The following is a 25,966-nucleotide window of genomic DNA, read 5'->3' as shown; positions in this document are numbered from 1 at the left end:
AAGCCAAGATTTACAACCTGATGAATCCCTGCAGGTATGTATACCATGGATACAGGAGTTTACTGAAGAAGGAAATCAGGACGGCGAAAAGGTGGCACAACACAGCCTGAGAGGATTAGGGTGAATCCAAAGAGATTCTTTAAGTATATTAAAGGAAAAGGAATAACCAGAGAGAGAATAAGACCCCTCAAGGACCAAAATGGACATGTATGTGTGGAACCGCAGCAGACGGGCAAGGTCCTCAATGAATATTTCATCTCTGTGTTTACAATGGAGAAAAACACGAACATGAGGGAACTTTGGGAAGTTAGTGGGGATATCTTGGGGACAGTTCATACCACAGTAGAAGTAGTGTTGGACATCTTAGAATGTATGAAGGTGGATAAATCATGTGGTCCTGACCAGGTGTATCCAAGAACCCTGCAAGATGCTATAAAAGGAATTGCAGGGGCCTTGGTTGATAAATTTGCATTATTGTTCGCCATGAATCAGGTCCTGGAAGACTAGAGGCTAGCGAATGTTGTGACCTTATTCAAGAAGGGCTGCAAAGAAAAACCTGGAACCAAAGACCAGTAAGCTTAACATCCGTGGTAGGTAAGTTATTTGAGAAGTTTCTGAGATAAGATATATATATGCATTTGGAAAGACAGGGTTTGATTAGGAGTAGTCACCATAGCTTTGAGTGGGAGATCATGCCTCACAAATTTGTTGGAGTTCTTTGATGAAGTGACCAGCAAAGTGGATGAGGGCAGGGTGGTAGATGTAGTCTATATGGATTTCAGTAAGGCCTTTGATAAGGTTCCAGGTGGTTAGATCACATAGAATCCAGGGAGAGCTGGCAAATTGGATCCACAATTGGCTCGATGGTAGAAAGCAGAGGGCATTAGTGGGAGGATGCTGAGGCCTGTGACTAGTGGAGTGCCTCAGGGGTCAGTGCTGGGCCCATTGCTGTTTGTTAGCTATATCAATGACTTGGATGAGAAAGGCATGATTAGTAAGTTTGCAGAGGAAACAAAAAAAGGCAGTATCTTGAACAGTGAGGAAGGTTATCAGAAATTGTAGCAGGATCTTGGTCAGGTGGGGAAGTGGGCCAAGAAATGGCAAATGGAGTTTAATACAGATAAGTGTGGAGTGCTGCATTTTGGAAAGTCAAATCAAGGTAGGAGTTTCATGGTGAATGATAGGGCCTTAAGGAGTGTAGTGGAACAGAGGGAGCCTGGAGTTCAGATGCACAGTTCTTTGAAAGTGGAGTCACAGGTAGACAGGGCAGTGAAGGCGGCTTTTGGCACACTGGCCTTCATCAGTCAGCGCATTGAGTATAGAAGTTATGTTGCAATTTACAGGATGTTGGTGAGGCCGTATTTTGGAGTAAGGGACTAAGTTATAGGAAAAGGTTGGACAAGCTAGGACTTTTTTCTCTAGAGTGTAGGAGACTAAGGGGGATCTTACAGAAGTGTATAAGATCATGAGAGAAATGGATAGGATTACCTTTTTTCCCAGGTTTGGGGAATCGAGGACTAGAGGGCATCAGGTTAAGGTTAGAGGGGAAGAAGAAAAAAGGGAACCTGAGGGGCAACCTTTTTTACACAGAGAGTGGTGCACATATGGAATGAGCTGCCAGCGGAAGTGGTTGAGACGTGTACATTAACAACATTTAAAAGGCATTTGGACAAATACATGGATAGGAAAGGATTCGAAGGACATGGGCCAAGTGCAGGGAAATGAGGTATCTGTACACTATACGACTCTATAATGTTGAGAAAATCCAATTTGAGTAACACAGGCCATTCCATGTGGAGAATATCATGAGTTACATTCAAAATGATCTGACTATTGCTGAAAAATAATACTTTATCAAATCTTTTCCTCTTGCATTAATCAGGACATTTCATAATGATATAAATACAAGGGAAAATCAACATTTATACTGCATAAGAGGAGAGTGCTAATTGCCAACCAATCAGGTGGAGGAGTTGCCATGAAAAGTGCACCCATTAATGCTGATTGACAGTTAATAGTCAGGCTTTGTTTAAATTTTAAACCAGGCAAGTCAATTCTGATTGGTCAGGGCATAGCCTGAGAAATTAACCAGCGAATAGTGTGACCTACTTTGTTTAGTTGAAGCAAGTGCAGTTTGTGTTCATGTTCTTTCTGTCTGTACAAAACAGGCCCCTCAGTATTAATATACATAGAATAAGAATATATAAGAATCATCCTGATTGTTGTGAATCTAAAGTCACATATAGGCTAGACTGAATAAAGACAGTGGTGAACCAGTTGGGATTGTAGGACAATCCAGTAGTTTCATAGTTAAAAATCACACAACACCAGGTTATAATCCAACAGGTTTAATTGGAAGCACACTAGCTTTCGGAGCGTCGCTCCTTCATCAGGTGGTAGTGGGTTAGGGTTAGGGTTAGGGTACCACCTGATGAAGGAGCAACACTCAGAAAGCTAGTGTGCTTCTAATTAAACCTGTTGGACTATAAGCTGGTGTTGTGTGATTTTTAACTTTGTACACCCCAGTCTGACACCGGCACCTCCAAATCAGTAGTTTCATGGTCAACATTAGTGACATATATCTAGCAACACCACTACATTTCATGCCCCAAAATAGCTGATCCTAAAATTGATCCTCTGATCATTTTGATGCCATTTTTGGTGAAGAATGCTCCAGAATGAAGAAGCAGTTCACGTATACGACTCAGGAATGGTCAAATTGTGGTTCTATTGTTAGATTTAATAATCCAGATGCTGAGCCAAATAATTGAGAGATGTGAGTTCAAATTCCAGCATAGCACCTGGAAAATTTAAATTCAGTGAATTTAACAAAATATGAAGCAAGTATCTTGATTGTTGTAAAACTACAACTGATTCACTCCTACTTAAGAAATCTTGCTGTTTTTAAGAGTTTTTGTTGTTATGCGAATCCAGCCCTATTTGACTCTTTATCTCCTCTGAAAAGCAAGCTATTCAGTCATATTGAAAAACAAGTGAAAAATCCACATGGAGTGCAGTCAGTTAAGAATGTGACCCATCACCTGGTCAAGGAATGAGAAACAAATGCCGTTCTTGCTGGTGATGCTTACATTCTGGGAAAGAATTTAGAAACAATAAAAACAGTGTTGCAATTTATCAAATAGCATGGATTATTCACACAACTTTAAAACCACTCCATGCTTTACCTTATATAGCGTGAGCTACGACAGTAAAACTAGTGTGTCAAACTAGTGGACATTATCTAATCATTCTAAACTTTGGGCTATAAGTAGTCTATTGGGACTATGTAGGAGCGCTAGCCTCCTCAGGTGGAAGTTGGGAGGTTTGATCTTGTTGCTAACTGAAGTTTGAATAGGTCAACCTTACTTTCATTGAAACAGAAGTTTGGATGCAGGTTAGAAGTGACAAGATACAGAAAATGCTGATCTGGAACATTCCACCTATCAAAATTTTAGAACCTAAAGAAATCACTCTTTTGTTTTCAGTTTTAGTGGAAGGCTGGTGAGAAATTGATTGGGTCATATAGTCCATACAATATAATCCACAGTAAAGACTAAATTAGCCAACGTTTGCCAAATGAGCTTCCAACTCTTTGGATATTTGAAAATAAATTGCCTGATGAAAAGCAGGTTTGGTCTTGGATTTGACCCTGAGTTATGTTGACAGAATTTGCAAAGCAGAAGACAGAGGATGGTTAGAGGAGCAATGAACTCTCCACCCCAAGGGCAGACAGTGACAGATAAACGATTCCTTTATTATACTCTGCTAAAGCACATATTATCTCAAAGCAAACTATCTGTCACCTGATTATATTGAAATGTTTTGTCTCCATTTCTAGTGTTAACACATTTTTTACTAGTCTGTACCCCCAAAGCACTGCACAGAATTTGTAGTCACTTAGATTCATTTATATTTTTATTCATTCCCCTCATCCGTAGTCCTTTCAAGCATGAAGAGTCTGTGTCACTTACACCCCAGTTCCTGAACTCTTAGAACAGTCTATTGGGTCTTCACTGTCCAGGCTTTATGAATTGCGTCTCCAGTACCAGAACAGACTTTTCAAGTTCTGGCCTGCTTAGAGCTCCATACAGCTTTAGAACAGTGTTTTCATATTTGTACTCTACTCCTCCAGCAATTCAGCCCAATATTCAGTTTGGTTTATTGATTAGCTTTGTGCAACAGATGTCAATCATTTCCCAATTTCTTTCACCTTCTGCTCCAGAATGTACAACATGCATTCAGTGTGTAAAACCTTCCACTTCATCTTGCCTGAATGTTTGCCATGTGTGAACATTGTCCTTGCCCTTTTGTACTTCCTGGGATGCTCAGTTTAATCTCTCTCCCAATTACCCAATGTGGTATAAACTGGGAATTTGACCTGACTCTATGGCGCCGGTTTTAACTTTGTCTATGTGCATTCAAATCTCAGTCTAAGGTAAACCCCCTCCAGAGTGTATCCCAATGCCGCTCAATCCTGACATTACTTTCCTATTTAATACTATTATGCTGAAAGTAGAATTGAAAGCTATACCACAATTCTTATGCTGTCTTATTCTTATATAACTGAGTCAACACCATCACTCCATCCCTGTGCAGCTTCTGGTTGTTAATGGATTTGGTGTAAACTGTACTGATCATGGTGGCATGTGAACACATTCTTCAAGGCTGTGGAACCACAGTGAACATCTACATTAGAAACTTTGGCTTCCTGATGCTTTCCTTTATTAAGCAGGCACCATGGCAAAGAACCACTACCATGTGATAGGCTACACTGATAGAGTTTGAAATCTAAAGACTTTGTGCAGAAGGACTACTGTACATTAAATAGGTATTCAAACATCAAACCAGTGGCATTGTGCTTATTTATAGTCACTTATTATTGACTTGTAATGTGAGAAACGCAAGTACAGATTAGTCAGACACTTCATCCTCAGACTGAGGCCCCCAGGGTTGGCTCTCATTTACACACTTCTCAGAGAACATGTGATTATTTTGATCTGGGAGAGATAGTACAGCTACCCAAGAAAAGCTTTCTATTTCCAGATTTTACAACCAGTCAAACAAATGCTCAGGGAGGAGAGTGTCATGCTAGCAATCTCATTGCCATCTCAAGCAGCTTAAGGATGAACTTTCTGGAAACTCTCAACACAGAGTTAGTAACACTCACTGCTGCTGAATAGCTCAACCATACCAACAAGTGGAGTACTGACAGAGACCGTAGAATACATAGCCACACTATAAAAATGCTTGACATTTTAAATCAAGTAACAGTGCTATCAATGTTAACAATACAAGATCCCACTCGAACTCACTACAGGGCTTCATTCTTGTGTCACAGAATCATAGTGCTGAAAGAGGCCATACCGAAGAGCATCGCACCCAGATCCACCCCACAAACTACCCCTGTAATCCTGAATTCCCCATGGTCAACCAACCAAGCCTGCACATCCCTGGACACTACTGGACAATTTCACATGGCCAATCTACATAACCTGTACATCTTTGGGCTGTGGCAGGACACTGGAGCACCTGGAGGCAACTCATACAAACGCGGGGAGAACATTCAAACTCCACACAGCTAATTGCCCAAGGGTGGAATTGAACCTGGGTCCCTTGTGCTATGATGCAGCAGTGCTAACCACGGAGTCACCATGACGGCAGGACTGTAAAGGACCATTGGATCTGTACCAACTTCTGATCATTTCAACGTAATGCCAATCTCCTGCCTTCTCCCTGTAACTCCGCACATTTTTCTACTTAAATAACCATTTAATTCCCTTGAGTACTTCAATTGAATCTGCCTCTACCACACTTCCAGGCAGTGCATTCCAGACCTTAACTATTTGCTGTGAAAGAAAAGGTTATGCTTTTCTTCACTTCATATTTGTTTCTTTGGGAAAACCCTTTAAACCTGTGCCCTGTCATTCTTGATCCTCTTATAAGCAGGAACAGATCAGGCAGCATCCGAGGAGCAGGAGAATCGATGTTTCAGGCAAAAGCCCTTCATCAGGAATGATGCTTGTGAGCTAAGGGGGTGGTGAGATAAATGGGGGTGGGTGGCTGTGGGGAAGGTAGCTGTGAGTGCGACATGTAAATGGAGGTAGGGGTTATGGTGATGGGTTGGAGAGGAGGGGTGGAGTGGATTGGTGGGAAGGAAGATGGACAAGTAGGACAGGTTAAGAGGGTGGTGCTGAGCTGGAAGAGTGGAACTGGGATATAAAGGTTGGGGGGGGGGGGGGTGAATGAGGAAACTGGTGAAATCCACATTGATGTCGAGGGGTTGGAGGGTCCCGAGGTGGAAGATGAGGCGTTCTTCCTCCAAGCATCAGGTGGTTAGGGAGTGGCAATGGAGGAGGCCCAGGTCCTGCATGTCCTTGGCGGAGTGGGAGGGGGAGTTGAAGTGTTTGGCCACGGGGCAGTGGGGGTGGTTGGTGTGGGTGTCCCGGAGATGTTCTCTGAAGTGCTCTGTAAGCAGGCGTCCTGTCTCCCCAATGTAGAGAAGACCGCATCGGGAGCGACAGATACAGTAAATGACATGGATGGAAGTGCAGATGAAACTTTGATGGATGTGGAAGGCTCCCTTGGGGCCTTGGACGGAGGACGGAGGTGAGGGGGGAGGTGTGGGTGCAGGTTTTGCAATTCCTGCAGTGGCAGGGGAAGGTGCCGGGAGGGGATGGTGGGTTGGTGGGGGACGTGGACCTGACGAGGGATTCGTGGAGGGAACGGTCTATGCGGAAAGCAGTTGAGGTGGGGAGGGAAATATATCCCTGGTGGGAGTTCAATTTGTAGGCGGCGGAAATGTCGGCAGATGATGCGATGTATACGGAGGTTGATGAGTGGAAGGTGAAGGCCAGGGGCGTTCTGTCCTTGTTGCAGTTGGAGGGTTGGGGTTCGAGGGTGGAGGTGTGGGAAGTGGATGAGATGCACTGGAGGGTATCAACCACATGGGAGGGGAAATTGTGGTCTTTAAAGAAGGAAGCCATCTGGTGTGTTGTGTGGTGGAACTGGTCCTCGTGAAGCAGATGCAGCGGAGGTGGAGGAGTTGGGAATAAGGGTTAGCATTTTTACAGGAGGCAGGGTGGAAGGAGGTGTAGTCCAGGTAGCTTTGGGAGTCTGTGGGTTTGTAGAAGATGTCAGTATTGAGTCAGTCACCGTTGATGGAGATGGAGAGGTCCAGGAAGGGGGAGGTGGTGTCTGAGATGGTCCAGGTGAACTTAGGTTCGGGGTGGAACATGTTATTGAAGTTGATGAACTGTTCAACTTCCTATAGCTCAGCCAATATTGTATCTGTGTTTCTACTGTCCCTTTTGTTATGAATGATGACTTTCCACACACAACTATTGTATGTCACTTGATTAGTTACTGTTCTTGAATCTGCCATCACTGCTTTCTGGTAGGCATTATCTAATTTTGTAATGGAACCAAATAGCCTATTGCTGTTTTCTATCTCCCTGAAAGGGTTCACACTTATTCCCATTCCCTTGCACTGTTTAAAATTGTTACTTTTCTACTTTTTATCTACTTCCTTATTACGAGCTTTTATGGATTCTGCACCTGCCCCTCTTCCTGGGTGGTTCTTTCAAAAACCCTCAACCTGGTGCCATAGTGGGTTTTCCCACAGTGAGGAGTCCAATATACAGTGTGTGACGTACCTCATAAACCTCAGCAAAGAATTACCTACCTTTTCACCAGTCAGTGTGACCATGTCCAGGGGCCCGTACATAAATCTCCCAGTCAGTGTCTGAGGACCATCTTCAGTAACAATAGCATCACTCACTCGATGATTTGCTGTAACATTCTGTGTGAAACAATATCCAAAAGGAAATTTATTTCACTTTAATTGCAACAAAAAAAAATTCAAGCTGGTTGCACACAACAGACACCTTAATAAAGGTATGTTTATACCCGTATCTTAACTTGCGTCCTCTTGCGAAGCCACTTTTCACGTGGTTTTGAAGGACTAAATACAGAAACCTCTTTCCCGTCCAGGTCCAGAACACTTGCATTTTCGTGTCTCATTACCTAATGTGCATGTGAATAGATGTAAGACATTACTTTGCATTATAACAGTCACTAAATTCGAAAATATCTCAATGTAAACTTTAGGACCTTCCAAGGTTTGATAGACACAATACAAAAATACAAGCTTTCTTTCTGCATCAACTGAGTGTTAACTATTGCTCTCTAAACAGATGATACCTGACCTGCTGAGATTTTCCAGCATTTTCTGTTTTTATTTCTGATTTCCATCATCCGCAGTGTTTGTCTTTTGTCATTCTCTATTATTCCATCATCGATTTTCCACCGTTATTCTACACTGAGAATTTCAATTACATTTTAAATCGTGTTTGAACGTTAAATTGCAGATCTGTCCATGTTAAAATAAAATAGTAACAAAGGAAACTTTCAGACTGATAATTGGAAACATGCTTTAATTTACGTAAGGCAACAACCTTGACTCAGTGTATCAATACCAATCCTCATTAAGAAGTGGGTCATGGGTCAAGTCTCACTCCAGAGATATGAGAATATAATGCATGCTGACACACTCAGTGCAGCACCAAGAGATTGCTAAGCTAACAGAAGGACCATCGCTTGTATGGTGTGGGAAAATGGAGGCATATTCTGCCTCTTTGGTGGACATTATAGATATATAGCAATATTCAATGAGAAAGATGGGAATTCTTCAGGCGTCCTGGCACCTGGAACACGTAAATAATTGATCTAGTAATTTGTGACAGTGCTGACTTTGGGATCTTGCTATGCACAAACTGACTTCAAAGTTTCCTATTGATGATTACACTCCGGAAGTGCTTCAGTGAGTATAAAGCATGAGGTGTGAAAGGTGGGATACAAATGTAGGTTTTTTTTTTCTGACTTGCCTGTCGCAGTAGGAATGAAACAACATCTGTTGACTCCCAGTAACTTGCATGAAATAGATGAGGTAAGGCTACAGTTGGAAAAGCTGTTAGAGCATCTGGGCAGTAGAGAGCATAGTCAATCCTCTTCGTTCCCCACCACCTTGCTGCAACTAAACAACAAGAAATGTTTTCCATTAACAAAGTCACTACAAAGACTTTAGCAATTAGTTTAAATATGAATGCACTATCAAGGAGAAGAGTAGAGTGTAAAATACTGAATAATCCCATTACTGTACAGTAACAAATTTCATTCAAAAGTAAAACGTGGATGCAATGTATTTTGTTAAGTAATCTGTGAGCTAGAAACTGGTGCTGAAACAATGATACCCAAGCTGTAGTTTCCCACAAGTGATAGTGATAGGGTGGTACATTTTTCAGCTGGTTATGTTCTTGCGCAATTACTTTAAGTACTGTTACCAGAGTTCTCTCTAATCTTAAAAGGGCAAAAAGGAATTAAACTGTAGCACTGTAAGAATTTGTACAAGATCAGTACCAACTGGAAAATCTACCCTTGCAAGAAGCTGTCAAAGTTCCACTTAGAAGAAACCTGTCAAATGTTTAGAAGTTTGTGATCTCTTCCTCTGAAGCATGACTTCTGCTTGAAATCCATCACCTATGTAAATAGTCAATTAATAACAGAATAAAAATTCAAATTGTATCTTATATGCCTATACTTATAGTTAAAGACAGACTTTTATCTGTTCAGTAACCTAGCAATTCTTTTCTAGGAGTCAAAAAGAAAATTTATTTGGAGAAAGGGTTAAGAGCAGCTAAAAGCTACATTAAAACTAGATTTGGTTCTACTATCCCAATACCTGTCTGGATGTCCACCTCTGAGACTCTCTGTTGTGTTGGACTCTGTTTTGCAGCAGAATTCACACAATTCTGTTTCAGCTTTTGCTTGTTCTGATTCTGTTTGGACTGATTATAGCCCTGAGAGAAAGTGTATTTTGCAAGGGCTTTGTTGTGTGGGACAAGTTTGAACAAGAAAGCCAACTTTTTGCAATTATTTGGGTGATAATTTTGCTCTGAGAAATGAAAGTAAAACAAAATTCAAATTACACAACACACAAACCAACAGCAAAGACATTGCTTTCTATTTCTAACATTTAATGTTTGGCTTATGACAGAATGGGTTGTCTCTGTTGGGAGAAGAAGTTATTTCAGCATTCATTTGCCTTGTCTCCCCACAGTGCTATCAGTTAATGCCCTGGCTTAGAATGAACAAGCTGAACTCATCTCTGGCTAGCAGCAGACCTTTTCCCCAACCTAAAGACTTCATGGTGGAGTTAAGCATTTGATCGTTGGACTCTTGAGGCTATGAACTGTGCTATATATGTTGTCAGGTCATTGAATCAGATTAATATTGAAGTTTCTATTGATGCTTCTTTCCAAAATCAGTGACCATCTACAAACCAGTTTTTAGATGAGTAACTGAAAATTACAAAATGAACAGTCAACTGGTCTGATGAATACAACAGGATTCCAGCATAATTTTACAAATTGCTTTGCAATTATTGCACCCAGGGTCTTCGAGAACCACTAATGCCTCTACTGTAGATACATCACATACAAAACAGCCGGTATAACATTCTTTCCCGTAGTAATGTGGGATATTGTTTGTGTTCCACTAATTGTGGAGATCACAAAGAAATAGATACAGTGAGGCTGAAACCATTTTAGGCATTGCCACACCAACTGTAAAGCAACACAAGGAAGTCATAGGATCCCTATAGTGTGGAAGCAGGCCATTCAGCACATTGAGTCCACACTGACCCTCCAAAGTGCATCCTATCCAGACCTACCCCCCTATCCTATGTTGGTAACCCTGCTTTTCCCACGACTAATCCACCCAAAAACCTACACATCACTGAACACTGAGCAATTTACCACGGCCAATCAACCCTAACTTGCACATCTTTGGACTTTGGGAAGAAACTGAAGCACCTGGAGGAAACGTACGCAAACGTGGGGAGAACATACAAACTTCACACAGAAAGCTGCCCGAGGGTGGAATTGAACCTGGGTCCCTAGCGCCGTGCAAGCAGCAGTGCTAACCACCGAGCCACTGTGCTGTCCCTAGGAACAGAAAGTATGGGTCAAATATAAAAATAGAAGTTGCTGGAAAAGCTCAGCAGGTCTGGCAGCACCTGTGAAGACAAATCAGAGTTATTGTTTCGGGTCTGGTGACCCTTCCTCAGAACTGGGTTCTATGGGTCAAAACTGTCCAAATAAATACCTCACTGGAAAGATTTATTCAGGCATATGGAAAGGTACAGAAATGTAAATAATCCAAGTAGTTTTCTATTTCTTAAACTTTGCCTATAATTCCTGCAGTTCTCCCATTCTATCCACATGGTGTTCTACTAACTGAAATTGCTGGCAGAGCTCAAGTTTTTATTAATTCAGCTCCTCTGAGAGGCTATGGGGGGTGTGGGGTGCACAATTCTTCCTCTGATCTTCTCTCTTTTGTTGTGAGGTAGAGTTTAGTATCAATTCAAAATCTGCCTGTGACCACAGGGCTGCAAGAAAACAAAAGCAGACAGTGCTGGGAATTCACAGCAGGCCATTCAACCTTGGTGGCGAGAACAAACAATTCCAAATTGTTCTGGGAGCAGCAGCATAGTTACATTTCTGAAGTTCACTGTGACAGCATTTCACTCCACACATCACAATCTGGCTTTGTCACCTTCAGTAATATAACAAATGATCTGACAATGAGCTACACCAATGTGAATCGCACCTGTGATAGAACCTGATTCTTTCTTCCCCAAAGACAGTGTAATACTATTTAGAAGAATTAATGTGTTTTAACTAGATTATTGTGCAGCACGGTGGCACGGTGGTTAGCACTGCTGCCTCACAGCGCCGGAGACCCGGGTTCAATTCCCGCCTCAGGCGACTGACTGTGTGGAGTTTGCACGTTCTCCCAGTGTCTGTGTGGGTTTCCTCCAGGTGCTCCGGTTTCCTCCCACAGTCCAAAGATGTGCAGGTTAGGTGAATTGCCCGTAGTGTTAGGTAAGGGGTAAATGTAGGGGTATGGGTGGGTTGCGCTTTGGCGGGTCGGTGTGGACGTTGGGCCGAAGGGCCTGATCCACACTGTAATGTAATGTAATCTAATCTAATCCTGAATACATTTCAATTAACTGAATGCATTAATGTGTGAATGGATATTTAAGTGAAGGATAGGTGAGAAGGGGAGGTGGTGGTAAATCTACTAGATTAATCCAGAGACCCAGGTAATGTTTTGGGGACCCTGTTTGAATCCCGCTATGGCATATGGGGAATTTGAATTCAATAACATCTGGATTTGAGAATTTCGATTGTCAGGAAAACCCCCATCTGGTTCACTAATACTCTTTAAGGAAGAAAACTCCAGATCCACAGCAATGTGGTTGCCTCAGTTGTAACAATTGCTACAAAGTCTCAAGAAAAAATGAAACCACCTCGCACATGTGCTCTAGAACTTTCCACACGCCTGAACAAACTGTTTCAGCACAGTTACAACACTGGCATCTCTACAAAAATGTGGATGTTTGCTCAGCTATGTTCTGTACACAAAAAGTAGACCAAATCCAACCAGGCCAATTACTGCCCCATCAGTCTTCTCTCGGTCATCAGTAAAGTGATGGGAGGGGTCATCTGTAGCACCTGTTCAGAAAAACCTGCTCAGTGACGCCCAGTTTGGGTTCTGCTAGGACCACTCCGCTCCTGACTTCATTACAGCCTCAGTTCAAACATGGACAAAAGAGGGGAATTCTGTCAAATGAGGCCTTGATGTCAAGGGTTGTCACTCTCACAGCCCTTGACATCAAAACCTCATTCGACAGAATGAGGAACTACGTAGGAACATAGTAAAGCATTCAACTCCTTGAGCCTGTTCCACCACTCAATGAGATCACGGCTAGACTGTGGCCTAACTCCCTACAGCTGCCTTAAGCCCATATCCATTATTGCATTGGCTTAACAAAAATGTATCTTTCTCAGATTTAAAATTAATAACTGAACCAGCATCCACTGCCATTTAGATTAGATTAAATTATCCACAGCGTGGAAACAGGCCATTCGGCCCAGCAGGTCCACACTAACCCTCTGAAGAGTAATCCACCCAGACCCATTTCCTTCTGACTAATGCACCTAACACTATGGGCAATTTAGCATGGCCAATTCACCAAACTTGCACAACTTGGATTGTGGGAGGAAACCCACGCAGACACGGGGAGAATGTGCAAACTCCACACAGACAGTCACCTGAGGCGGGATTCGAACCCAGGTCCCTGGCACTGTGAAGCAGCAGTGCTAACCACTGAGCCACCGTGCCACCCCTGGTATAATCGCTTCTCAAAACTTAACTCTTGAAATCCAAGGATTGTTTTTGTAAACTTATGTTTGAATCTATCCTTCCTAAGGTGTGGTGCCCAGAATCTACTCACACAATAATCCGGGGTAGAGGGGGTGTCTGACCAGGGTTTTGTTTAACTGCAGCATAATTCTGCACCTTTATACCCCAGTCCTCTGGATATAATGGCCAGCATCCCATTAGCTTTCTTGACTATTTTCTGCACCTGTTCATGACGTTTTTAAGGTCTCTGCACTTGAACCCTCAAATAAGACTCTTTGGACACATCTGCTATATTTAACTTGATACCATCTACAAAGTACTCTTATCTAGTCTTTTCAGTCTAAAATGGATAACCCTCATACCTGCTTACATTGAACTCCATCTACCACAATTTTGCACATTCACCCAGTCTATCAATATCTCTTTGTAATTTTGTACAATCATCTACACTGTTACAATACCAGCCAACTTTGTGTCACCAACCAATTTGGATATATGACCTCCTATGCTATTAACTAAGTTATTAATAAATATTGTGAATAAGTGAGGCCTTATCACAGATTCTAGTGGGACACCACTGGTCACATCCTGCCAATTTGAGTATCCGGCCATTATCCCTACTTTCGTTGCCTGTCATTCAATTAATTTCCCGCGTCAGTAATCGTCCCTCAATTCCATTGTCTTCGACCTCAGTTGACAGTCTCTTATGTGGGATTTTATCAAGAACCACTAGCAAAACAAGAGTCAATGGGTATTGGAGGAGAGCGCTCCACTGGTTGGAGTCATACCTGGCACACAGGAAGATTGTTGTGGTTTTTGGAGGTCAGTCATCTCAGCTCCAGGACAACTCTGCAGGAGTTCCTGTGGACCATGTCTTTGGGCCAAAAGTTTTCTGCTGCTTCAGAAATGATCTTCCCTCCATCATAAGGTTGAAAGTTAGAATATTTGCTGATGATTGTACAATGTTCAGCACCATTTGAGACTTCTCATATACTGAAGCAGTTCATGTTCAAATGCAACAAAACCCGAACAATATCCAGGTTTGGGCTGATAAGCGGCAAGTAACATTTACATCACATAAATGCCAGGCAATCACCATCTCCAATCAAGGACAATCTAACCATCATCCATGACATTCAATAGCATTACTATCACCAAATTCCTCACTATCAACATTCTGGGGGCTTACCATTGACCAGAAACTGAACTGGTTAGCCACATAGACACTGTGATTACAAGAGCAAGTCAGAGGCTAATCAACTTGTGGTGACTAACTCATCTCCTGATGCTCCAAACCTGTCCATCATCTACAAGGCACAAGTCTTGGAATACTCCCAACTTGCCTGGATGGGGCAGCTCCAACAACACAGAAGCAGCTTAACACCATCCAGGACAAAGCACCCTGCTTGATTGGCACCAGTTCCACACGGGCACTCAGTGCACAGTACTGTGCACTATCTACAAGATGCCAAAGATTCTTATACAGCAGTGAGTGTCACTGGGTCAAAATCCTAGAATTCCCTCCCCAACAGCATTCCGGGTCTACCTACAGCATTTGAACTGTAGTGGTTTAAGAAGGCAGTTCACCACCATCTTCTCAAGGGGCAACGAGGCACAGGCAATAAATGCTGGCCCCAGTCAGTGACACCTGCATCCCAAAAAGAATGAAAGAAAATGTTAATAAGGAAATATACCGAGCACCATTCCTAGCTCAAACTCCTGAATACACTCTGTATTGTCTGTATGGCGTAGAATATTGTTCATAATCAAGAAATATAGTCCAGATCACTATGTAACTCACATCAAGCAAATCTTTGGCAATGTTTGTAAAATACCGATAGGTATGACTTTGATATAAGTAAATATTTGCACAGTTCCTATTTCTGGTATATTACCCTGAAACGCAAAAGCAATATTATTGTTTATGTTGATTTTCTCCCATCACTAACAGCTCCAACTTACTCTATACATTGTAAGTTCGTTGCATGGAAGGAGCAGAAGCTGAATTTGGCTTGTGAGGACACACTACATTGGTTCATTTTGCGGGACAAAAACAATGAACACTTTTTACTCAATCAACACTTATGTCTGTATCTGAGAGGCCTGGAAAAGACATGTTTAGAATAAAACAGTTGACAGAATGATCAGGGATTAGATTTTAATCAATATGTGACTGCACTGGATCAGCTTGGCACCCCCATGCAACTGTACAGATTGCAGGGTCCTGGTGCCACACTAGGATCAGGCTATTCTTCAAATTCAGTGGAATTCTATTTGTGTTTACTAATAACACACAGGATATTTTTGTTTTCACGTATAGTGGTACTTACTGTTTGCAATGTTGGAAGCTGTGTAACTGTCTGCCATTCCCGACACCTGACTGGCAATGCTGACCTCACTGGCCCTCCGGAATCCCCGGAAAATTGGGGCTGTTAAGGGGGAGGAAGGTGATGAACTTTCCATGAGGATACCAGCATGAGACTGAATAACGTCTGCTATTGAGCCAAAACAAAGAAATCTAAATTAGATCCATCAGCAATACAGATAAACTCACACAGTAGCAAAAAGCATCAATGATCATATCTAAGATTCATTTGGAGTTGACTTCATGGGGAAATAAACACATCAACTGAATTTTGATGCCAAAAAGAAACCTCAAATAAGCAAAGAGACAGAAGGGGAAAACAAACAAGACCAGAGTTGAAGTTGCCTCAGTTTGTAAACATGGAAGATACTGCAGATAGTGAGGGGATGTCAAAGCTTAGCCTTGGGAAATTATAAATTACTCAACTGGGTCACTACACCTGACTCCACATGCCAGATCCATCACCAGAACACTCTTGTCATTGTAGTATACTGGATTAAATAAAATAAATAAAATACTTGCTTAATTATGAATCAGATATCTCTTTCTGATTTTCCCAAGAGGAAATTAAGTTGATCAATAGAAATGGTGAAGAATGAAGCTCTCAGTTGCCAGACGAACCGTCATTATGTCAGCTTAACAGTCAGATGTCAAGGGTTTAAATCTCAGATCCGGCAGGTTCTTTATTTGACTACGAAACTTTGTATTAGGGAGAGGTTGTACTAAAAGGCATTGCCTTCTCAATTAACTCAAGCTTCCTTTACATCATCAAGGAGCACAACTGGCCAGCAGCTGTGGAGAAAGTCATGACCTGACTAGTGCCTATTTCTAAAATGAAGTGGATCTATCAGGAAACTAGTGGAGTAGTATTAAGGGAGAGGTCATTGATAAAGACAAAGCAGCAATAAAATTGTTAACACTTCTTGTATTCATTGTTGCATCAGAGATACTGCAGAGTTCCACATATTCTGATATTGTCTGGCACCACAATGCACTGGTTGACAGGTATAATGTTCTCAATGATACTTTCAATGTGTAGGACAATTAGATTAATTGCTTATATCATGGTTTATCTGTTCTAGGGAAACAAATTAAAGATGATTATTAAATATGCATTTAATTAATGAGTTGAATTTAAACAGTATGAATTATTTCAGTACTAACTTCTCAGCAGCAGTCATGCCAAAGCAGAAACAAAAGCATGAAATGCAAAGTAAAATCCAAACTGTCTCTTGAGAGAGCAGGAGTGGAATAGACTGTTATTCATCAATATGATCTTCAAACATAAATTAACTCCATGCAAAAACACAATTATAAACTATGGCTAGGTAAGATCAAAAACCTGCTCGGTATGTTTTGGTTTTTGATATTGATGGGAAGATGATTCTACAGTATTTAATATAGAAGCTATGCAAAAGCAGTGGATTCCTTTTCTCTGGGGTTTTGCAGTCATGCTGGAGGGTGTCACTCACCATCTATGCACTTGCCAGGGAAGACTCTGTGAATGAAGCCATTCACCAGTTTGTTTTTTTTTATATACAGTACATTAATCAATCTCATGAGACATTGCACCCAGGAAGTTACAGCCAAGTCTTCAGCTGAGGTGAGATTGGGGGGGTAGGGGATAATGGGTGCAGGAAGCACAAATGTAAGTCAGTTCTGATTTTGTAGTTACATATTCTACACGCACTAACATTTCAAATATTCTGCCCATTTAAAAGTGTAAATGAACTGATTACATTTTTAATTCAAAGCTTTGATAAATGCAGATTAAAATCAAACATTTCATCATGCTGAACTTGAAAGAATTTCAACAGCTCTGTACTTAATCCAGTAATATTATTAATTATCAAATATTGCTTCATAGTTGTTCCATTTTGAGATGGAGATTCAAACTGAATTCCTACATAATAGTGCTTGCCTGTGTGTATTAGTGGGTTTAAGTATTTGTAGGATGTGACTTGGGACATTTTACAAATCAAATGATGCCAAATAAACTTGTGTTATTGTTTTTGAAGATGCAATGTGGCCTGGGTAGGTGCACAATTTTCCCTGCCAATTGTGATCATTAGTCTACTCATCATTTCATAATATCCCTGTACACTGTCCCATTCCCACCCACAACAGTGAAAATGTTTCAAGTCCGTTCTAATCACAAAACATATCACTTCTAAACAAAGAAGCAGGCACATAGCACAAATCACAACAATACAGAAGGAGAGACTACACACACTCTGCAACAGTTGGATTCCTACTGGAACCATCTTGCCAGTTAAGGACAGGAACAGGAATACTAGTTTCCATTACACTCTCCTGTCGTTGGAGAGTCACAAATGGAGTTTCCAGGATGAGGGTGGGGTTGTTCTGGATTGTCTCAACTAGAGCAGACGGGAGAAAAACAAAAGGACAGACATCTAGCTACAAACCGTACAGCAAACATCACAGTCAACCACTTAGAGCAACTGAGAAGGTTAATGCTGACAACTTTGTTCATATTTTCTGATTTCTCATGCTACTGAAATAGTTAATAAGTTGATGTTTAATCTAAGTGACTTTACATGTTTTACAATATAAGGATCAAATTTATCTCTTGAAAATTAAGGGAAAATACAAACCTGTTGAAACACAAAACAGAGAGAGAACACAGTTTCTTAGCTATCCCTGTTTTAACAACAATGCCATAGAATCAAATACAATTTATATTCACAGTTACACCTAACAGGTTCCCATTTCTGGTTTCTACTGTACTATAGGAATATTCACACATTTATTATGCAGGAATGGTCTAATTAGTTTATTACTGCAATGAAAATAGGGTCCTCTGCATATGAAACAAATGCTATTTCCTAAACTTGCAGTCTTCTTTAACTTATTTCCAAAACACGAAAAAAAGTCTAATTCTGTTTGTTGGCCAACACACGCTACTGTAAGTTTTATACCCTCAAGCATGTGTAGTTGATTCAAACATTTTCCAAACAGAGCACTTGTTATAATATGTAACTTGTTCTAATGTATAGCTCTGATCATGCTGGCTAATTATTGATAATTAACAAGCAAAACATCCTATACAGTTGTTCCTGGAAAACATGTATAATGCAATCTACCAGCATATCTAACTAGTTGTTGTGGTTCTGTTCGCCGAGCTGGGAATTTGTGTTGCAGACACTTCGTCCTCTGTCTAGGTGACATCCTCAGTGCTTGGGAGCCTCCTGTGAAGCGCTCCTGTGATCTTTCCTTCGGCATTTATAGTGGCCTGTCCCTGCCGCTTCCGGTTGTCAGTTACAGTTGTCCGCTGCAGTGGCCGGTATATTGGGTCCAGGTCAACGTGTTTGTTGATAGAATCTGTGAATGAGTGCCACGTCTCTAAGAATTCCCTGGCTGTTCTCTGTTTGGCTTGTCCTATAATAGTAGTGTTGTCCCAGTCGAACCCATGTTGCTTGTCATCTGTGTGTGTGGCTACTAAGGATAGCTGGTCATGTCGTTTCGTGGCTATTTGGTGTTCATGGATACGGATCGTTAGCTGTCTTCCTGTTTGTCCTATGTAGTGTTTTTTGCAGTCCTTGCATGGGATTTTGTACACTACATTGGTTTTGCTCATGCTGGGTATCGGGTCCTTTGTCTTGGTGAGTTGTTGTCTGAGAGTGGCTGTTGGTTTGTGTGCTGTTATAGTCCTAGTGGTCGCAGTAGTCTCGCTGTCAGTTCGGAAATGCTCTTGATGTATGGTAGTGTGGCTAGTCCTTTGGGTTGCGGCATGTCCTCGTTCCGTTGTCTTTCCCTTAGGCATCTGTTGATGAAGTTGCGCGGGTATCCATTTTTGGCGAATACATTGTAGAGGTGTTCTTCTTCCTCTTTTTGCAGTTCTGGTGTACTGCAGTGTGTTGTGGCCCTTTTGAACAGTGTCTTGATGCAACTTCTTTTGTGTGTGTTGGGTGGTTCCTTTCGTAGTCAGGACTTGTTCTGTGTGTGTGGCTTTCCTGTATACCTTTGTGGTGAATTCTCCGTTCGGTGTTCTCTGTACCATCATGTCTAGGAATGGGAGTTGGTTGTCCTTTTCTTCCTCTCTCGTGAATCGGATTCCTGTGAGTGTGGCGTTGATGATCCGGTGTGTGTTCTCTATTTCTGTGCTTTTAATGATTACAAAGGTGTCATCGACATATCTGACCCAGAGTTTGGGTTGAATTTGCGGTACGACTGTTTGTTCTAATCTTTGCATTACAGCTTCTGCTATGAGTCCAGAGATGGGTGAGCCCATGGGTGTGCCGTTGATTTGTTCATATATTTGGTTGTTAAATGTGAAGTGTGTTGTGAGGCACAGGTCCAGTAGTTTGAGTATGCCGTCTTTGTTGATAGGTTCCCCATCTTGTTGTCTGTTCCGTATGTCCAGCAGGTTGGCTATTGTTTCTCTGGCTAGGGTTTTGTCGACAGAGGTGAACAGTGCTGTTACATCGAATGAGACCATAGTTTCTTCCTTGTCTATATGTATATTTCTGATGATGTCCAAGAATTCCTGTGTTGACTATATAGAGTGTCTGGATCCGCTGATCAGGTATTTCAGTTTCTGTTGGAGTTCTTTAGCTAGTTTAAGCGATGGTGTCCCTGGTAGCGATACGATGGGTCTGAGTGGGATGTCTGGTTTGTGCACTTTAGGTAGTCCATAGAATCTGGGGGTGGTGTTGCTTTCAGGTTTCATTCTCTCCGTATCCATGAACACCAACTAGCCACAAAACAACACGACCAGCTATCCTTAGTAGCCACACATGCAGATGACAGGCAACATGAGCTCGACTGGGACAACACTACTATTATAGGACAAGCCAAACAGAGAACAGCCAGGGAATTCCTAGAGGCGTGGAACTCACTCACAGATTCTATCAACAAACACATTGACCTGGACCCAATATACCGGCCACTGCAGCGGACAGCTGTAACTGACAACCGGAAGCGGCAGAGACAAACCATTATAAATGCCGAAGGAAACAACACAGAAGCGCTTTACAGGAGGCCCCCGAGCACTGAGGATGTCACCTAGACAGGGGACGAAACGTCTGCAATACAAATTCCCAGCTCGTCGAACAGAACCACAACAATGAGCACCCGAGCTACAAATCTTCTCACAAACTTTGAATATCTAACTAGGTTAACTAGTAGCTCTCTGTTGCTGATTGAAAGTGCACCTACCCAGAAGAACAGAGCTGCCATCACCCAGTGGGAATCTCTGATACCGGGGAACATTAAATGGTGGGAGCAGGTGGAATTTCTTCTCCAAAAGTGGCTCCAAGCGGGAAGATGAAGGATCCGCTGGATGGAAGAGATTGTAAACATGTTGACACGCTGGTCTCAACTGGTAGACTGAGAAGGAATGGAATAGATGTGACAATTAACAGACTTTGTTTAACACTATGTTTTCTAAGGTAAACATTAATTTTCATGATTCAAGTAAAACGTTACTGAGGAAAGGGATGTTATTACTCTCACCAGCTACTGGGCAGTGAACCTTCAAATTGATTTTGTACTTTCATTTGACTCCATTTCAGTTACCTATTGGATAGTTTCTTAATAAAAAATTGCAACAGATGAACAACAGCAACAAATAAAAATAAAGTGGGAAAGATCCTGGTTTGAAACAAATGGTGCCAGGATACACCACACACTTCACGGAAAAATGTAGGATATCCAAGATGAGGGGAGAAGGAAGGATAAATAAAGTAACATGTGAAACAGGCTGCAATTCATCAGTAACAATTTTTCACTCACAGCAAGTTAAAGTGAATCCATTAGCATGCCTAGGATATTTATTTTACGCAGGATGAGCAGGATTAGACACAAAGAAGATGCAAAATCCAAATCGGAGAGATAGGTAAAATTCCTCAAATATTTGTTTTCACAGTGTCAGCTACCCTGAAACAGAGTGTTCACTGAGTACAGTGTTTCAGGGAGGAACTGGCTAAGATCTAGCCAGTAGAAGATAGCTTGTAACAGAAGTTGGGTGAGGTTAACTGGCTAAACCAGCAGTCACCATGATCTTTGTAAATTAATTATCTTCTGGATCAGAATGGAATCTCTATGGGGATTTTCTTTTCCTGTTTGGCCACAGATTTTCTTTTGGTCTTGCACAAGATTACGTGATGTGAAATGGTACATTGTTGGTTGGGACAAGTTGGGAGACCCACTTGGATTCCAGTCCTTTTCCTGCTACATTAGAATGGATCATATGGGAACCAGGAAGAGCTAGTCAACTGGATACAAAATTGGCTTGATGGTAGAGAACAGAGGATAGTGGTAGACGGTTGGTGTTCACAAGGTATGTGACCAGTGCTGTTGCACAAGGATTGGTGCTGGGTCGACTGTTGTTCTGCATTTATGAGAATATAGGAGAACATCTCACCCAGACTCAGCGACAGGAAGGATGTTATTAAACTGGTAAAGTTGCAAAGAAGACTTACAAGGATGTTACTGAGTTTGGAATGTTTGAGTTATAAGGAGAGGCTAGTTAGGCTGGTGCTTTTTCCCCTGGAGTGTGGGAAGCTGAGGTTTATAAAATCTTGAGGGGCATAGATAAGGTGAACAGCCAAGTTTTCTGCCACAGGGTAGGGGAGTCCAAAACTAGAGGGCATAGGTTTAAGATGTAAGGATAAAGATTTAAAAGGGACCTAAGAGGCGATGTTTTCACACATATGTTTATGGATTGAGATGCCAGAGGAAATGGCAGATGCAGGTAGAGTTACATCACTTAAAAGACATTTGGATAGATACTTGGATAAGAAAGGTTTAGAGGGATATGGGCCAAATGAGGGAAAATCTAGTTCAATTTAGGAAATCGTCGGCATTGATGAGTTGGGCTGAAGGGCCTGTTTCTGTACTGTATGACTCAATGATATAGATAACTTCCTGAGCAATAAATGCTGCAATACCAAAGCACTTTCCCAGTCAGAAACAAGATGTAGAAACAAAATTTACTGGCACACAATGTTTCAGTTTCATTGTAACAAACAGAGGGAATTGCACTGGTCGAGCTACCCACCATCCAAGCTTGGAATCACTGTCTTCCTCAATGCCAGCACCAGTCCCAAGGGAGAGCCAAACAGAAAGAAGTCAGTCACTTCAAATTCAAACTTCCCAGGGTTTACTCCTTCCAGCATGGTTGAACTACTAGATCGTCTTGACCCAGGATCATTCTTAAAAACGCTAGATTGCAAACTACAAGAAAAAACACAAATATTAATATTTAAGATACCTTTCTTGTAAATTAAATTCCCAATAAAACTGCACCTCAGCTAGGCCATCAATCTGCTATATCAAAGGTTAAACATTAAAAAGAGAGGAATGAGCAGTGCAGAGAAATTACGTCCATTCTACCCTTCAATAGATCTCAATAAACAATGCCTTGTACCCCATGTAGGTGAATTCAGAGGATCAACACAGCAGCAACAGGAAATGGAAAGTGGACATTTTGTCAAAAATGCACAGGTCACAATAAAGTAAACACCACATAAACACCATGGAATTTCATTAAGAGACAAACTAACCACTGCCCCATATTATTCAATGGTGTTACCATCATTGAATCCCCCACTATCAACATCCTGGGAGTTATTATTGATCAGAAGCTCAACTGGACTCACCACATACATGCAGTGGCTGCACAGAATATTGTGGAAAGTAACACTCCTCCTGATTCCCCAAAGCCTGTCCACCATCAACAAGACACAAGTCAGGAGTGTGATGGAATATTCCCCACTTGCCTGGATGAGTGCAGCTCCAGCAACACTCAAAGAGCTTGACACCATCCAGGACAAAGCAGCCCACTTGTTTAGCACTGCATTCACAAGCATCCACTCCCTCCATCACGGACGCTCAGTAGCAGTAGTGTGTACTATCTACAAGATGCATTCAAAATATTCATGAAAGATCCTCAGACAGCACCTTCCAAACCCACAACCACTTCCATCACAACTTCAATTCATAAAACATCAACACTAACAGCAAATCATACTGGGTCAACTTCTCAGGGACAGTGAAAAACAAAGAATAAATAACAAAATAAATATAGCACAGGAGCAGGCCTTCGGTCCTCCAAGCCTGCGCCAATCCTGATCCTCTATATAAACCTGTCACCTATTTTCTTTTTTTTTATAGATATTTTTATTAGAAATTTAACATTTTTACAAGTTTACAAAAATAAACAAAACTCTCAAGTACAAACATTGATATACAATTAAATCCTAAATATATAATAACCAAAATTTAACAAAAGAAAAATACTGAAAAAAAACAAAATTCAACTAACTACTAATCTAACCTACAACTAACCAGAGTGTATATTTACGTCTCTGACATTATTCAAATAAGAGAAAGAGAGAAAAAAAAACAGCGGATAACATCGAAATTAGGTAGTGAGATACATGCTCGGAATGTGTTAACATCAAATGTAACAAAACCCGTATTCGTACGGGATTCCTCTCCCAAGGGGCCCCGGACCAGCCAAGTTCGTAATCTCAATTAAATAAAAGCCCTTGTTAGGATAGCCAAAATATCTGTATTCATATAATTCAAGAAGGTGTTCGGTGCACCATATTTGTAAGTAAGTCAAGGGGGATACATTCCATAATTAATCTGTGCCAATTTGAAAGTCCAGGGGGGCCCTCAGCCATCCAGTTTACCAAAATATTTTTCCTTGCACAGAAAGAGAGAATAGAAAATAGTCTCTTCCCATGCATATCCAGGGAGGGAAAGTTTGAAAAGCCCAAAAGGAGAGATACAGGGTCCACTTTAATTTCCGTTTCTAAAATTTCTGTGAGGGCACTTGCTACTTTAGTCCAGTATTTACGGATCTTATGACAGGTCCATAGACAATGTACAAGAGTGCCCACCTCTATTTTACATTTGGGACACATTGAAGATGCCCCTGCCTTAAATTTTGCCAATCAATCCGGTGCTATATGGGCCCTATGAAGTATATTCAGCTGGATAGCCTGAGTTCTGTTACAGATAGTGATTCTTCTGGCAATTTCCCAACTGTCATTCCACGTTTCTATAGAGATTTCTAGTCCCAATTCCTGATCCCATGTTTTAAGCAGATTATCCATATCTCCCGATACTTCTTCATGTAGTAAATGATAAATAGTACTGATGGAGGATACCCCCATTGGTCGTAGTACTCTACATTCTCGATCTGATTTATAAAGACTATCTAATAACGTAGTCTTCTTCTGTATATAGTCTCGAATTTGGAAATACCGATAGAGGTCTCCATTAGGTAATCCGCATTTCTGACGCAGCTATTCAAAAGACATCAGGACCCCATCTTTAAATAGGTCCCTTAGACATGAGATACCCCTGGATCTCCAGAGTTTAAAAGTGGCATCTGTAAACCCTGGTTGGAATCCCCATGCTCCCACTATCGGCACATAGGGGGATGTTTTATGTGAGTTGCCCTCATTTTGCCGTATTATATTCCAAGCCTTGATTGTATTTAGTATTATAGGGTTTTTACAGTGATCCGTAATGATTTTCCTCTTGTCTGAAAATAAAAGGTTAATAACTGGGTATTTTACTTGAGAGGCCTCGATGTCCAACCAGATTGATTGTGGATCAGACAAGACCCAATCAGCTATGTAACTTAATAGGGAACTTAACTGATATTTCCTAAAGTCTGGGAAGTCCAATCCTTCCCTTGTCTGTGGAAGCTGTAGCTTCTTCACCTTAATGAGGGGCCGTCTATGATTCCAGATAAAGGAACCCAACCAGCCATATAATTTACATAGTGCCAGCCTCGGCAGCATCACCGGAAGCATTCTCATAGGGTATAGGAGACGGGGCAGGACATTCATTTTAATTAGTGCTATTCTACCCAGCCAGGAAATTGGAAGGTCTCCCCATCGCTGGAGGTCCTGCCTTATCCTTTCCAGTAAATGCACAAAGTTAGCCTTGTATAACTGACCAAATACTAGGGTAATAAAAATGCCTGAATATAAGAAATTTTCCAGGGACCAACGAAAGGGAAAATGGGATCCGTCCACTAAGTGGGGTATCATAGCAAGGCCACCCATTGGTATAGCCTCCGATTTTGAGAAATTAATTTTATAGCCTGAGAATGCGCTAAATGTATTAATAACTTGGATTAAGCGAGGTACGGACATCCGAGGATTACTGAGAAATAGAAGAACATCATCTGCATAAAGGGTAATTTTATGTTTACCTGTACCAATCCTCGGGGCCGTTATATTAGGATCAGCTCGTATAGCTTCTGCTAGTGGTTCAATTATTAGCGTAAATAACAATGGCGAGAGAGGACATCCCTGACGGCAACCCCTACCCACACTGAAGCTATCCGAACCT

General features: G+C 41.5%; 1 protein-coding gene across 11 annotated transcripts in view; it reads right to left on the bottom strand.

The window, feature by feature from the left end:
• pitpnm2 (phosphatidylinositol transfer protein, membrane-associated 2) overlaps nucleotides 1–25,966 on the bottom strand; it is a 489,130-nt gene that overhangs the window by 16,742 nt on the left and 446,422 nt on the right. For 8 of the 11 annotated variants that reach the window (XM_087999841.1, XM_087999838.1, XM_087999835.1 and 5 more), the window contains 7 exons: nucleotides 22,650–22,825; nucleotides 20,807–20,977; nucleotides 17,860–18,006; nucleotides 15,594–15,758; nucleotides 8,883–9,031; nucleotides 7,906–8,022; nucleotides 7,682–7,798 (listed from right to left, as the gene is read on the bottom strand). In XM_087999841.1, the coding sequence (XP_087855967.1) occupies nucleotides 7,682–7,798; nucleotides 7,906–8,022; nucleotides 8,883–9,031; nucleotides 15,594–15,758; nucleotides 17,860–18,006; nucleotides 20,807–20,977; nucleotides 22,650–22,825 (1,042 nt within the window). Of the gene's footprint in view, nucleotides 1–7,681; nucleotides 7,799–7,905; nucleotides 8,023–8,882; nucleotides 9,032–9,736; nucleotides 9,950–15,593; nucleotides 15,759–17,859; nucleotides 18,007–20,806; nucleotides 20,978–22,649; nucleotides 22,826–25,966 lie in introns of all 11 variants that reach the window. The other 3 variants (XM_087999842.1, XM_087999843.1, XM_087999844.1) reach the window with 2 other exon arrangements.

Source organism: Chiloscyllium plagiosum, unplaced genomic scaffold (genome assembly GCF_037043375.1).
Source record: "Chiloscyllium plagiosum isolate Xiang-an unplaced genomic scaffold, Cpla_swu_hap1 HiC_scaffold_24, whole genome shotgun sequence".
In the NCBI taxonomy this organism is placed as follows: Eukaryota; Metazoa; Chordata; class Chondrichthyes; order Orectolobiformes; family Hemiscylliidae; genus Chiloscyllium; species Chiloscyllium plagiosum.
This window is presented reverse-complemented; position numbering and strand designations above follow the sequence as displayed.